The sequence below is a fragment of the Colletotrichum acutatum genome (assembly GCF_030867785.1).
Source record: "Colletotrichum acutatum strain CBS 112980 chromosome Unknown BDZ83scaffold_74, whole genome shotgun sequence".
In the NCBI taxonomy this organism is placed as follows: domain Eukaryota; kingdom Fungi; phylum Ascomycota; class Sordariomycetes; order Glomerellales; family Glomerellaceae; genus Colletotrichum; species Colletotrichum acutatum.
In genome coordinates this window covers 171,614-186,532 of record NW_026849068.1, presented here as the reverse complement: position 1 = coordinate 186,532, position 14,919 = coordinate 171,614, and the positions used below count along the sequence as shown (strand labels likewise).

Below are 14,919 nucleotides of genomic sequence, written 5' to 3'. Positions count from 1 at the left end.
GGTAGCAACCGAGGGAAGGTCAACCGAGAGACTCCCACCCACCAAAGCCACCACCCATCGCAGGCTGCAGCCGCTGAAGCTTCGGGGCAATTGGTTTAGGAATGAGGGTGCCACGGTGGGGCTGAGACTGGCCGAACAGTGCGGAGTATAGCGGGGCAAGGTCGAATTAGGGCAGCTCAAGAGAGCCGGAACGTACTGTGTGGGAACTGTGCATCAAGGTACCTTCCGTTCTTACGCCGCTGCTCCCCCCCATGGTTGACCCTCCGTTCCCGTGTCGCACTTTCCGTCACTGCAGACTGCAGACTGCCCTGGCCTGGTCAATTCATCTTTTGAACCTCCCGTCGTCACTTCCATCTCCAAAGGCCTCCTTCATCACATACCTTGTTTGTGCAACCCAAGCACTACTACCTTTCTCCTTCACCTCCACCACTTCGTATCGCGACGAACGGTGGGACTTGGTGCAGCTGTCACTTTGGCAATCCCCTCTTTGTGTGCCATTCCATCGCGCGCGACTCTTCATTTGACAATCACCCACTACGAACAAGCACCAAACAACGAGCGCTGAGCACCACGAACCCCAGAAACCCTCGATCCGATCCGATTCCTCCTATACCCAGTCGATGTTTCTCCCATTCTGATACTCGAACGCTCGGGTGCGCCAGCCAGTGAGCCATGGCGACCCAACAGCAGATCGCCCTCGAGCGACTTGACAACCTTGTCAGGGACTTGAGGTCTCGGTATTTTCCCTTTATCCCCATCTCCAACGCCGAGTCAAGATCAAGATCGATTCCCCTTTTGCGCAGCTTCTAACCAGCTCAAAGATCCTCAGACGAAGTCAGGAAGCGTGCAGCGCTGCAGCTTAGAGAGCTGGTTCTGGTCTGTCATCGAGGTAAGCCTTCCATCCCCTCTCGGCACCATGGCATTTGCGCGACAGCGAGCTGACAGCCCACCTTTGCAGACCTTCCCCTCGATCAATTCAACACCATCTACGGTCAGGTCAACAACAAGATCACCCAGCTCATCTCCCACGGAAATGACTCCTCCGAACGCCTGGGCGGCGTCTACGCCCTCGATGCCCTCGTCGACATCGAAGTTTCCGAGCAATCGACAAAAATGTTTGCCCGCTTCAACCAGAACCTCAAAACCATATTGCGTGGGAAGGATATCAACCCCATGCAGGCCGCGGCGATCGCTCTGGGAAAAATGTGCCGACCGGGCGGTTCTATGATAAGCGAGCTGGTCGAGTCCGAAACCCAAATGGCCCTCGAATGGCTGCAGAGCGAAAGAGTCGAGGAACGCCGATACAGTGCCGCTCTTGTCTTGCGCGAGCTTGCGAGACAGGCACCTACACTCATGTACAACTATGTCGGCTTGGTCTTGGACCTCATCTGGAATAGCTTGAGAGACAACCGCCATCTCATCCGCGCCACCTCCGCAGAAACCGTCGCCGCATGCTTCCGGATCATTAGAGAGCGAGACCAGGAACTCAAGCAGACGTGGATGGAGAAGGCTTACGCCGAACTTATGCGCGGGCTTCAGCACGGCACCGTCGAGTACATCCACGCCTCTCTTCTTATGTTGAAGGAGCTTCTGGAACAAGGTGGTATGTTCATGCAGGATCACTACCCCGAAGCCTGCGAAATCGTCCTGCGCTACAAGGACCACCGCGATGTCACCATCCGCAAGACTGTCGTCCTCCTCATCCCCGACCTTGCGAGCTACTCTCCTGCAGAGTTTGACCGAAGTTACCTCCACAAGTTCATGGTGTACCTTTCGGGTATGCTGAAAAAGGACAAGGAGAGAAACGACGCCTTCCTTGCTATCGGCAACATCGCAAACTCGGTCAAGAGTGCCATCGCCCCGTATCTTGACGGTGTTATGACCCACGTCAGAGAAGGGCTCAGCTTGGCAGCTCGCAAGAGAGGTTCGGTAGACGCAGTGTTCGAGTGCATAAGTCGCCTCGCCGTTGCCGTTGGCCAGACCCTCAGCAAATACATGGAGGCTCTCCTCGACCCGATCTTCGAATGCGACCTGACACCAAAACTGACGCAGGCCCTCGTCGATATGGCTTTCTACATCCCGCCGGCCAAGGATACCATCCAGAACCGATTGCTCGATATGCTCAGCATGGTCCTTTGTGGAGAACCTTTCAAGCCCCTGGGAGCCCCTCACCCAAACACACTTACAGCTGTGCCCGCTGTGCCCAAGGATTCAAAAGATCCTTTGGCCTATGAGCATCGCAAAGCAGAGGTCAAGCTTGCACTTAACACCCTTGGCAGCTTTGACTTCACGGGACACGTCCTCAATGAGTTTGTCCGTGATGTCGCTGTGAAGTACGTCGAGGATGAAGATCCAGAGACAAGAGAGGCTGCTGCTCTTACCTGCTGCCAGCTTTACGTGCGCGACCCCATTGTCAACCAGACTAGTTTTCATGCACTCCAGGTCGTTGGCGACGTGATAGAGCGATTGCTTACTGTGGGCGTATCGGACCCTGAGCCGAATATTAGACGGACAGTCCTTGCTGCCCTCGACGAGCGTTTCGATAGGCATTTGGCCAAGGCAGAGAACATCCGCACCTTGTTCTTTGCTCTCAACGATGAAGTCTTTGCTATCAGAGAGGTTGCAATCTCGATTATTGGTCGTCTTGCCCGATACAATCCGGCATACGTCATCCCCTCATTGCGCAAGACCCTTATCCAGCTTCTCACCGAGCTTGAGTTCTCTGATGTTGCGAGAAACAAAGAGGAGAGTGCCAAGCTACTCAGCTTGTTGGTCCAAAACGCCCAAGGACTGGTCAAGCCATATGTCGACCCAATGATGTCCGTCCTCTTGCCCAAGGCCAACGACCCCAGCGCTGCTGTGGCTGCAACGATCCTGAGGGCCATTGGCGAGCTTGCCACTGTCGGAGGCGAGGAAGTGTTGCCATACAAGGACAAGCTGATGCCTCTCATCATTGAAGCTCTACAGGATCAGAGCTCAAACAACAAGCGCGAGGCTGCGCTGCATGCTCTTGGCCAGCTGGCCAGCAACTCCGGATATGTCATTGAGCCTTATCTGGAATACCCGCAGCTCCTGGAGCTACTCCAAGGCATCATTCGTACAGAAGGCCAACGCGGACCTCTTCGACAGGAAACCATCAAGCTGATGGGTATCCTGGGAGCTTTGGACCCCTACAAGTACCAGCAAGTGGAGCAGCGTCGGCCGGATGCTCAGAGACGTGTTGAGACCACCCAAATGACGGACATTTCTCTCATGATGACTGGCCTCACACCATCCAGCAAGGAGTACTTTCCGACAGTCGTCATCAATGCTCTCCTGCAGATCCTCAAGGATAACTCCCTCTCGAGTCATCATGCATCTGTTATCGAGGCAATCATGAACATCTTCCGCACCCTTGGTTTGGAGTGTGTGTCCTTCCTTGATCGAATCATCCCTGCCTTCCTGGGTGTAATCCGTGCCGCAGACAAGACTCGCCTGGATTCGTACTTCAGTCAGCTGGCTACCCTGGTGTCAATTGTCCGACAGCACATTCGCAACTTCTTGCCTGAGATTGTCGAGATCTGTCAGGAATTCTGGAACACCACGACCAACCTACAGTCGACCATCATGAGCCTGGTGGAGGCCATCTCTCGTTCCTTGGAGGGCGAGTTCAAGATTTACCTTGCGGGCTTGCTGCCTCTCATGCTCGGCGTGCTGGAGAAGGATACCACCACCCGGCGCACGCCTTCTGAAAAGGTTCTCCACGCCTTTCTTGTCTTCGGATCTAGTGCCGAGGAATATATGCACTTGATCATTCCTGTTATTGTCAGGACGTTCGAGAAGCAAGGCCAGCCCCCTCCGTTGAGAAAGCAGGCGATCGAGACAATTGGCAAGATTACGTACCAGGTCAACTTGAACGACTATGCCGCGAAGATTATTCATCCCCTCACCCGAATCCTCGGCAGTGGGGATATTGCCTTGCGGATCGCAGCATTAGATACGCTATGCGCCCTGATTCAGCAACTCGGCAAAGACTATCTTCACTTTATGGGCACGGTCAACAAGGTTCTCGCGCTGCACCAGATCCAGCACCAGAACTATGACTTGCTTGTGAACAAGCTCCAAAAGGGCGAAGTGCTCCCGCAGGATCTCGGCGGCGGTGACCGTTTTGTCGACCGGGTCGATGACCAGGCAGCCTTTGCGGATCTGGGTGCCAAGAAGTTGGAGATGAATGCCATTCATCTCAAGCAGGCGTGGGATACGAAGGGCAAGTCAACCAAGGAGGATTGGCAGGAATGGCTTCGTAGATTCTCCACGACCCTACTCACCGAATCACCCAACCATGCGCTCCGTGCGTGTGCAGCCCTCGCTAGCTCATACCTTCCGCTGGCCCGCGAGCTGTTCAACTCCGCCTTCGTGTCCTGCTGGAGCGAGCTCTACGAACAGTTTCAAGACGAGCTGATTCAAAACATCGAGAGCGCCATCAAGTCGGAGAACGTACCTCCTGATCTGCTCGGCCTCCTACTCAACCTCGCCGAGTTTATGGAACACGACGACAAGGCCCTGCCCATCGATATCAGAGTTCTCGGTCGGGAAGCTGCTCGATGCCACGCCTACGCCAAGGCACTTCACTACAAGGAGTTGGAGTTCTTGCAGGACCAGAGCAGCGGTGCGGTTGAAGCTCTTATCGTGATCAACAACCAACTCCAGCAGTCTGACGCAGCCATCGGTATTCTCCGTAAAGCACAACTTTACAAAGAGGGAATTCAACTTAGAGAGACTTGGTTCGAAAAGCTGGAGAGATGGGAGGAAGCTCTTGCTTTCTACTCGAAGCGCGAGTCGGAAGTTCCGGAAGACAAGCCCGTTCCTGTCGAGATTATTATGGGTAAAATGCGTTGTTTACACGCTCTCGGCGAGTGGGAAGCTCTTGCTGGTATTGCAGGCACAACCTGGGCCAACTCGTCGCCCGACGTACAGCGCCTCATTGCGCCGCTCGCAACAGCCGCCGCATGGGGCCTCAGCAAGTGGGATTCCATGGACAACTACTTGCAATCCATGAAGCGTTACTCTACTGATCGTTCCTTCTTTGGCGCTATTCTCGCCCTGCACCGCAATCAGTTTAGGGAAGCTGTCAATTGCGTCCAGCAAGCTCGAGAGGGACTTGATACCGAGCTCAGTGCGTTGGTTAGTGAGTCGTACAATCGCGCGTATCAGGTCGTGGTCAGAGTCCAAATGCTGGCCGAGCTGGAAGAGCTCATCGTCTACAAGCAGACGGACGACAAAAAGAAGGCGACAATGAGGCGCACCTGGGAGACGAGACTCAAGGGATGCCAGCGCAACGTGGAGGTTTGGCAGAGAATGCTTCGTCTTCGCAACCTCGTCATTACGCCCACGGAGAACATGCACATGTGGATCAAGTTTGCCAACCTCTGCCGCAAGTCTGGTCGCATGGGCCTGGCCGAAAAGTCTCTCAAGTCCATCATTGGTGTCGAGGCTCCGCTGGAGACGTTAATTCCTTACTGGAACGAGAGACAGCAGCCGAACGCCGCCATGCCGCGAAACATTCCATCGCAGGTTATCTACGCCATGCTCAAGTACGAGTGGGAAGTCGGTCAGCAGCCTGCGTTCCGTACCTCTGGTATTGCTGAGCGTACTCTGTACTGCCTGCGCAAGTTTACAAACGACTCGGCGCACCGCTACGAGGCGACCAAGGCGCATCTTACGGCACAGGCTCCCAACGGAATGGACTTGTCTAGTGACTACGGATTCCCGCACCAGATCGACCCCAGTCTGATGAACCCTCAGACTCAAAAGGCGCTCTACGACCAGACCGTCCTGTTGGCCAAGTGCTACCTGCGCCAGGGTGAATGGCTCATCGACTTGAACAAGGAGAATTGGCAGTACGAGCACGTCCAGGATATCTTGACTTCGTACTCGCAGGCTACTAAGTACAACCCGCGCTGGTACAAGGCTTGGCATGCTTGGGCTCTGGCCAACTTTGAGATTGTCCAGGCCTTGTCTACTCGTGGTGAGAGAACTGATCACATGGTTGTTGAGCATGTGGTTCCGGCTGTCAGAGGCTTCTTCAAGTCAATCGCGCTGTCTGCGGGAAGCTCTCTGCAGGACACGCTCCGCCTCCTGACACTGTGGTTCACGCATGGTGCCAGTGCCGACGTTAATGCTGCCGTCACTGAAGGATTCACCAATGTCAGCGTCGACACCTGGTTGGAAGTCATTCCTCAACTCATCGCTCGAATCAACCAGCCGACGCGCCGCGTTCAACAGTCGATTCATAGCCTCCTCGCAGATGTTGGTAGGGCTCATCCGCAGGCGCTGGTCTACCCACTGACGGTAGCGATGAAATCTTCGCAAAACACCCGCCGTTCGAGGTCTGCTGCTCAGATTATGGATAGTATGCGTCAACACAGCGCCAACCTCGTTTCCCAAGCCGACATTGTCAGCCACGAGCTTATCAGGGTCGCGGTTCTTTGGCATGAACAATGGCACGAGGGTCTCGAGGAAGCCTCGCGACTATACTTTGGTGATCATAACATCGAAGGCATGTTTGCCACCCTCGAGCCTCTTCATGATCAGCTCGAGCGCGGTCCAGAGACTCTTCGCGAGATCTCCTTTACACAAGCCTTTGGCAGAGATCTTACCGAGGCTCGCGAATGGTGCCGTCAGTACGAGGCCAGCAGAGACGTCAATGATCTCAATCAGGCTTGGGATCTCTACTATCAAGTATTCCGGCGCATCTCACGACAGTTACCCCAGCTCACTACGCTTGAGCTGCCTTACTGCTCGCCTAAGCTACTGGCCGCCAAGGATCTTGATCTTGCTGTGCCTGGAACTTACCGCAGTGGTCAACCAATTGTCCGCATCATGGAGTTTGAGGGTACCTTTACTGTTATTAATAGTAAGCAGAGGCCTCGCAAGCTCAATATCAGCGGCAGCGATGGTGTTTCATACGCCTTTTTGCTCAAGGGCCACGAGGATATTCGCCAAGACGAACGAGTTATGCAGTTGTTCGGCTTGTGCAATACCTTGTTGGCGAACGATTCTGAATGTTATAAGCGTCACTTAAACATCCAACGATATCCGGCCATCCCGTTGTCGCAAAACTCGGGTCTGCTGGGTTGGGTGCCCAACAGTGACACTCTTCACGTGCTAATAAGGGAATACCGTGAAAGCAGGAAGATTCTCCTTAATATTGAGCATCGCATCATGCTCCAGATGGCTCCCGACTACGACAACCTCACTCTCATGCAGAAGGTTGAAGTGTTCGGCTATGCACTGGACAATACTACTGGCCAGGATCTCTATCGGGTATTGTGGCTTAAGAGTAAGAGTTCAGAGGCATGGCTAGAGCGCCGCACCAATTACACACGCTCTTTGGGCGTCATGTCGATGGTTGGATACATTCTCGGTCTTGGTGACCGTCATCCGTCTAACCTCATGCTCGACCGCGTGACGGGCAAGATTATCCACATCGACTTTGGCGACTGCTTCGAAGTGGCTATGAAACGCGAGAAATACCCAGAGCGTGTGCCGTTCCGACTGACCCGCATGCTCACCTACGCCATGGAAGTCAGCAACATCGAGGGAAGCTTCCGTATCACCTGCGAGCATGTCATGAGAGTCTTGCGAGACAACAAGGACAGCGTGATGGCTGTCTTGGAAGCGGTATGTTTCTTCTCCCAGTCCATGTCTTGAATCCTCCAAGCTAATCGTATCGCAGTTCATTCACGATCCTCTCCTGACCTGGCGCCTTACTAATGCTGCCAGTCCGGCGGGACCGAACTTCCGATCTGAACGCGAGACTTCGCTTGCTGGCCCGCAAGCTGCCAGGGCACGCCGTCCCTCTGTCCTCGACGCAGACGTGGCGCCGTCGGAGTTGCTTGCCACTGGAGATCCCGGTTTGCCCGGAGGACCCGTCGCGCGCTCCCGATCGAGAACAAACTCATCAATGGCACACGAAGGCAGTGTTGTTAATGGCAACAACGGACCGGACCCCACCGAAATACAGAATGCTCGGGCCGTCGAGGTGCTGGATCGCGTCTCTCAAAAGTTGACTGGCAAGGATTTCAAGCCGAACGAGGAGCTTGATGTAATCAACCAGGTCAACAAGCTCATCACGGAGGCGACAAAGTTGGAGAACCTCTGCCAGCACTACATAGGATGGTGCAGCTTCTGGTAATCCCGACATTGTTTTAGGTTTGGGTGAGCGATTGAGCATCCACGGTTCCCAAAGGGCTTTCATGAGGATACGAAGTCGTTGGGCTCGTGGGAAGGGTTTCGCTTATGTGAGCGGCCGCGGCGGCGTTGGCGGTATCTCTCTTCAATGTGTGTTTAACTTTCCTGGCATGTTGCCAGGCGTTTCCGTTTTCGTTAGTCTTGTTAGTGTATACCAGGTCAAGGGTCAAGGGCTTTAGCAGTACATTCTGGACTTTGCAGACGGCCTCTTTTGTTTCTCGAGGTATCATGGCATGGCGTCGTGGTAGACAGAAAATCAATCCATGGGTAATTTCAAAGTAAAGACTTGCATCTAAGTGGTGTCTTAAGGTATGTATGTCCATGCGAAATCAGGCAAACACTGGTCACGGCAATGCATTGTCGTCTATGGGACAACCACCTGACCCATTTGTGACCTCCCTCTGGCCTACGCCTTTTTCAGGGTGACGCCGAATGGTCGCGGCGAAATGCTCTTGGCCGACCCATCCTCGGCGATGGTGATGATGAAGTCGTCCAAAGCAAGGTAGTTGTAGGTCTTGCGATCAATCAAGCCCCATGTCTGACAGTCGCCGTCGGGGTATACGAGCTTGTCACCGACGTCCGGCTCGTCGTGATTCTTGTACACGGCGCGCCAGGACCACTGGTTACCCTCTCTGATGTTGGTGGGGTAGACCCTGCCGCTGACGTTGAAAGCCTGGATCTTGGAGCCGACGCCGTAGCTGGGGATGTGAGAGAGCACGTCGAAGCCGCGGACGGTGTAGTTTGTAAGAGACAACCCTGGGCCGTCATCCATGGATAGCGTTAGCGTTGAGTTTGTTTCCTTGTCGACGTACTCTCCTGTAAAGGTCGCTGCCGCGTGCTCTTTATTCGCCTTTTCAAGAGCCGGTATGAGGGCTCGGATGACGGGGGAGATGACTTGGGATGGGAACTGGAAAGTGCCTGCGGCTTCGGCACCGGCGGTGAGGATGGAGATGACGAGATCGTAGTCGGGGACAAGGAGGAGGACGTTGGTGTATAGGCCGAGGTCGCCGGACTTTGTGTAGATGCTGACGGGGACGCCTGAGTCGAGAAGCGTGGATGTAGTCCATATCTCCCAAGGGGCCCCGATGGAGTAGCCGCGCGAGGAGGTGAAGGCGCGTGGCTTCAACCAGGAACCTGTGTCGATGCCGACATTGTCGGAAAGGATTGCGGTTCCGAAGGTGAGCATGTCACGGGTGTTTGTGTAGATGCCGCCCGCTGCGGCGTACGCGCCGAGGTCGCCGCCCCAGGTTGGTTCCTGGAGGGGGATGAAGCCCGAGCCCTTTGCTGGTGTGGCGATGGAGGTCTTGGTCAGACCGAGGGGCTTGAGGATTGTGTCGGTAAGGATGGTCTCGTAAGTTTGGTTGGATGCCGCTTCGACTGCGAGGGCGAGGAGGGCGATGCCGATGTTGGAGTAGACGGGGGTGGTGTGTGGGCGGAAGACAAGGGGTTTCTCGTTTAGACCGTGGAGGAGGTCTGTGTGTTGTTAGGAACTTGCCATGAGATTGTGTAGATGGGGATGGGGGCTTGCCTTTTGACGAGCAGGGCTTGGTGCCGAGAAGACCGGAGCAAGTGGGCTTGGTGTCGTTGGAAACGGGGGGAAGACCCATTGATACCCAGGCACCGGGGAAGACGGCGAGGTCAGTGGCGACTTTGAGATTATTAGTACAGGCAAGCAATATGGACGAGGACTAAACCTACTGTCACCGCCCAGTCCGGAAACATGGGAAGCTAAGTCCTTAATAGTGATGTTGTCCCACGGGATGAAGTTGAGCTGGCCTTCATTCTTCACGGCGTCGGTCTTGAGTTCCGGTAGGTACTTGGTGACGAGATCGGTCCCCTTGATATGGGAGTTCTTCAGAGCCGTGAGGGTGGTGAAAACCTTGGTAATGCTCCCTCCGCGGTATACGGTGTCAATATCGACTTTTGCAACGCTGCGGTTATCTGCCACGGGAGGAGTATGGTGCCAGTTGAATATGGGCGCATCTTCGTGTATGGACCGGACGCCAATAGAGATTGCAGTGTAGTTCAGGGCGGAGGTCAAATTGACGAGGCCTTCTTGGATCTTGAGAATGGTTTCTTGTACTATTGTCGAATTGCTTGGTGTTTTGGTGGAGGGTAACGTCGGTCCTAGTGGTGGGCAGGGGTTGGCTTGGGAGATAGTGATTATGGAGGCTGCCGTGAAGGCACACAGTGAGGTTTTGGTAACCATCTCGAGAAATGCTCAACCACCGAGACAAGTGCGAACGATACGCTAACTAGATTATTGAACTTGAGCTGTCTTAATGAGAGATAGTTTTCTCGAAGTCGCACATCTGAACGCAATTATATCGTTTCTACAAGACCAAGAATCCTAATGCGTCTGTACGAGTATTTCGCCCTACGATGCCTTGCGAGTAATTAGGCAGAAGCTATTCCTGGGTCTTAGACTATGATGAAGACTAAGCCACGACAAGACGCGACGTGAAGCTCGAGCAAGCAACGTTGAGCTATCAAAAGCTCGGGACAGAGTCTTTCAAGGTCCGGCACCACCAATCACGACTCGTCTGACAGACGATCAAAAGCCATAGCGTCTGGTAGGATGAGCAAGACAGACGCTATACTAGCGGGCAGGAGGCGGCAGCTTATATGGCATGGTTTTGGTCAAATTAAGGTTAATTCTACGGATACTGGTCTGTGTTGCCTGTGCTCAGCCACCAACCTCTGTCCTTTCAATCGATGACCCCTGGGGCAAGTGAGAGGAAGAGGAAGAGCTGGGATGACGGGGGAATTGGGACGCGGCAACAAAGCCGTAGGCCCGTAGGGCGATGCAAAGATCGGGAATGGACTGAGAAGAGACCCGTTCACCTGGGTCTAGCGTACCGTCTGGGCTGAAGAATGGGTGCGGCGTCAAGGCAGCAAGGAACAGAGCCACTGAGCCAGTCAGACGGTGGCTTGGCCGGTATTCACCGGTGATGATGTGATGCAATGACAGGGTTTGAGGCTCTTTGCAGGAAATCATCTGGAATCATGGATACCTTAATTGGTGTCGATGGCAGAGGACGGGTAAGGTAGAAGACGAGCAACAGGACCGTAGGCAACGGGATCAACGGGCGCCCCCGTATCCGCACCGCTGAACTGCTGGACCGAGTAAGGTAGGATCCTGCGGGGGCCGGCTCGGAGCCCCACTAGAGCTCAGCGATTGGTTCGCTCGGGACAATAGTGCGAGATCTGGGACGAATCAGAGACGCGTCCACCCGTGACTTAGCCCCGTTAAAGTGGGTAATGTGTCGTTGCGGCCCGTGAGACTTTGTCCTCCCACCAGAAAGGTGCAGTCTGCAGTCTGGAATTCTGGGCTGAGCCGCTTCCTTCCATTTGTTCCACAATCCGAGTCGGTTCGTTCGCCCCAAATGCAGTGCAATCCAGACAACCACACAACTTCACCTCGTTTGGCGCATCTCACCACGATGGGACGTCGGCCCTGCAGCTGAGGCAGTGACAGGGCTGACATATGAAATGACACTAGCCAAACTATCCTTGGATTACCCTACGGATACAGACTACGTTACCTTTCCCAGTGCCAGACCTACATACTGAGACCACCTCACCTTGTCGACCCTCGATTTGTATCCGCTATCCCCATGTCGCGACCGTCACCATAACTCCAGGCAGAGATATTCTCTGAGCTCTCGTTCGACAACTGCTGGGGATCTGACGGAGTTGTCTCTACAAATTGAGAAGCTTGGCTCAACAGAGTACCGTCCTCCGATCCGTATCTATCTCACTCACTACCCTGTTACACCTCGGCTTGGGCGGGAATCTCGCTTCCATCACTCCGAATCGCCAGAAAGTGGATTCTCTACGGATACGGGCTTCACTCATCAGTGCTCGCTGTATGCCTAGCTTGTTGCAAGGGTTCACCGTCGTCGATTGATTCCAAAGACTGCTTCGTGCAGTACGAGATACAAAGGTCGCAGGTTTCACCACAATACACTAAAGGGCACCTTGGCCGTGATTGCTGGACTCGGACTTGACACCTCGGATCCAGAGAGCAAGAACACTACAGACCAACAACAGACCAACAAGACCAAAGTCCCGACGCCGTTCCAACGACCTGGAACCAGCCGTGCCAGCCCTGAGCTCTGGTCCAGGAACATACAGTACTATCCACTTTGTCCAACCCTACCTCTGACCCTACGGACCTACGGGAGCTCGGCATCATGAGCACGCCAGATGACCCGCAAATCAAAGACTCAGCAAGCACGCCGCCGGCGTCATTGCAGGTCCCCTCAGGCCGGAAGGGCACCAAGAAAGTTCGGACTGGATGTGTGACCTGCAAGTTGAGTCCGAGCCTCCCTATCAATCCCATCACTACATCTGCCATCCCATCTCCAGCCCTGTGTTTCCATCTCACTTTATCTAATTCCTCTCCACCTTTCTTGCTGACCCGTCGTCCAAACACCTAGGATCCGAAAAGTCAAATGCGACGAGACGAAACCCGCATGTCTTCGCTGCACCAAGACAGGCCGGAAATGCGACGGCTATCTACCCTCGTCGAAGCCGGGGAGCAGCAGTGATGGCAGTCCCGGTTCCGACGACAGCATTTCTCGCTTGAGCCCGGCAGTCTCAGCCTTTGCCGACTGGGCCGGCGGCTCTAGAGAGCAGCGCGCGTTTGACTTCTATCGCAACTTTTCCGCCCCATCCATATTTAGCGACGGAGTCGCCTCGACTCTGTGGAAGAAATTGGTACCGCACTTTTGTCACGCCGAGCCCGCCATTCGCCATGCCGTCCTCGCCATCAGCAGTCTCCATGAAACACTCGCGCTACCTTCAAATTCGGATCCAATTACTGAAGAAGCAAACAACCCTCGTGTGCTTACCAACACTTTTGCAGCGGAGCAATACGGCAAGGCCTTGAAGTGCCTTCAGGAGTGGAAACCGACAGCATCATCGCCGGCCACCGTACCGCTCTTAGCATGCTTGCTGTTCATATGCATCGAATTTATGCTTGGCGACGAGGGCGCATCGCAGGTACACATCAACCAAGGCCGCACCATTTTGTCACAACTTGAGCCTTCTGCCGATGTGGATATGATTAAGAAGCATTTCGTGCCCATCTATAGTCGACTTGGCCTCGCATCTTTCCTCTTTGGGAGCTTCCCCGCCGCCATACCCGCCACCCTTCAATCGAGTCCGGCAACGAATCTATACTTTGCATCCGTAGACGAGGCCGAAGTGTCATTATACGAACTCATCGATGACGGCTTGAGATTCACTGCACAGGCCAAGAGAGCCGTATATTCCTACCAGCCAGACGACCCAACCTTGCTGGACCTGGCCCATGAACAAGACGACTTTCTCGCACGGTTGACACGATGGCACATTGCATTTGTGGTGGTCTCAGCCACCAGTACTGACGACAACCTGAGCAAACGAAAGTTGTGCATGGTCTACTACCATGCAGCTAGGATTGCAATCAGTACGGCCATGGATCCCAAGGAGATTGCTTTCGATACCCATACCACAGCCTTTGCGTCAATTGTCAGCAATTCGGCAGAATTTGTACAAGCCACACGCAAGACGGTTCGTGACCCGTCTGAAGCCGCCAAGTCGATGCCCAAGTTTGTTTTCGACACCGAGGTCATCCCGCCGCTCTACTACGTGAGCATCAAATGTCGGCACCCGATGCTGCGGCGAGCTGCCGTAAGTCTCCTTAAGCAAGACGCTGTGACGAATCGGAGGGAGAACCTATGGGATGCCCAAATGCTGGCTGAGATCGGCAAGCGCTACATAAGTATCGAAGAGGAGGCGGCGCGTCACCGCGAGGAAGCGTTTGACATCACAGCTGGCTGGGACACGGCGTCTTGGGAGGGGTCCGATGGCGTGCCGACCGGCCTCTTCCCAGCGGAAATGGAATCCGGGATGGAGTGCGACTACCCCGTCCCTCGATTCCAGTACCCGCAGATTCCCAAAGCCACAAACTCGCAACAAAATGAGGAGTATGAGAGAACGCGGATTCTTGTCAATGATTTGATGCTGGATAGCCACCTGACGCCCAGGTCTGCGTCTACGGGATCAACGCCATCATCCGGGAGCATTGGTAATTTTGGCGCCTTTCAGCTCGAGCCGCCCTTTGGCCTTCCCGAGCATGCGAGGATCAAGAATGCTCTAATTGACAATGAGCAGAGGCGAGGTAGCTGGGTGACAATATTCATGGACCCCGAAGAGGCTGGGGCGACGAACTGGAAGGTTACCAAAGAGTTCATATCAAGGTGAAGTATAACCTTACTTGTTTTGATGAGCGACTTGAATGGCCCGGTGGATAGTTGTGCAATCTGTGTTTTTGCATTGAGCAGCGCGTTGAGGATAGCATACAAATGGTTGAGAGCTTAGAAAACATGCTGTTGAGTAAATCAACGGCAATGAAGATAATGATTGACTGCGTATTGAAAAGGTTGGGAACACGATTGCCGAGTCTCGAAGGAACTTGAACCATGGCTCAAGGCCTCTGTTCGCCTTTAGCTATGTCTAGACATGGTGCAGCATTTGCAACTTCTTCCGTATGAACGAGGGTCGGCGCCCTCTTGATAAGCCCCGATGCACGATTGATACTTCGTTAGTGGCCATGGGCCCATTCACTGAGCCGGTCATCCACACCGCCTCCAGAACCTTCAATACAATTTCTTGAATTAGATTAATGCAAAATCGGCC

At 54.2% G+C, this 14,919-nt stretch overlaps 3 protein-coding genes across 3 annotated transcripts; 2 read left to right on the top strand and 1 right to left on the bottom strand.

The window, feature by feature from the left end:
• Positions 1 to 301: 301 nt before the first annotated feature.
• BDZ83DRAFT_628153 (FAT domain-containing protein) lies at positions 302 to 8,510 on the top strand. Its single transcript, XM_060508676.1, has 4 exons — positions 302 to 737; positions 822 to 889; positions 959 to 7,662; positions 7,718 to 8,510. The coding sequence occupies exons 1-4, from the start codon at positions 673 to 675 to the stop codon at positions 8,174 to 8,176; spliced, it is 7,296 nt and encodes a 2,431-aa protein (XP_060362872.1). The 5' UTR covers positions 302 to 672; the 3' UTR covers positions 8,177 to 8,510.
• Positions 8,511 to 8,528: 18 nt separating this feature from the next.
• BDZ83DRAFT_413098 (beta-lactamase) lies at positions 8,529 to 10,679 on the bottom strand. Its single transcript, XM_060502929.1, has 3 exons — positions 9,931 to 10,679; positions 9,761 to 9,880; positions 8,529 to 9,705 (listed from the first exon to the last, which is right to left on the bottom strand). Exons 1-3 carry the CDS (start codon positions 10,439 to 10,441, stop codon positions 8,639 to 8,641), a joined length of 1,698 nt encoding a protein of 565 aa, XP_060362871.1. The 5' UTR covers positions 10,442 to 10,679; the 3' UTR covers positions 8,529 to 8,638.
• A 1,749-nt stretch (positions 10,680 to 12,428) lies between these two features.
• Positions 12,429 to 14,919, top strand: BDZ83DRAFT_782981 (C6 zinc finger protein; the record flags this gene model as incomplete). Its single annotated transcript, XM_060515573.1, has 3 exons — positions 12,429 to 12,547; positions 12,675 to 12,761; positions 12,792 to 14,919. 3 exons carry the CDS (start codon positions 12,429 to 12,431, stop codon positions 14,482 to 14,484), a joined length of 1,899 nt encoding a protein of 632 aa, XP_060362870.1. The 3' UTR covers positions 14,485 to 14,919.

Coding starts and splice junctions, on each gene's coding strand:
- BDZ83DRAFT_628153 (XM_060508676.1), top strand. CDS start 673: ATGGCGACCCAACAGCAGATCGCCCTCGAGCGACTTGACAACCTTGTC. Junction 890..958: donor GGTTCTGGTCTGTCATCGAG/GTAAGCCTTCCA, acceptor CCACCTTTGCAG/ACCTTCCCCTCGATCAATTC. Junction 7,663..7,717: donor TGATGGCTGTCTTGGAAGCG/GTATGTTTCTTC, acceptor ATCGTATCGCAG/TTCATTCACGATCCTCTCCT.
- BDZ83DRAFT_413098 (XM_060502929.1), bottom strand. CDS start 10,441: ATGGTTACCAAAACCTCACTGTGTGCCTTCACGGCAGCCTCCATAATC. Junction 9,881..9,930: donor TTCCGGACTGGGCGGTGACA/GTAGGTTTAGTC, acceptor ATAATCTCAAAG/TCGCCACTGACCTCGCCGTC. Junction 9,706..9,760: donor CAAGCCCTGCTCGTCAAAAG/GCAAGCCCCCAT, acceptor AACAACACACAG/ACCTCCTCCACGGTCTAAAC.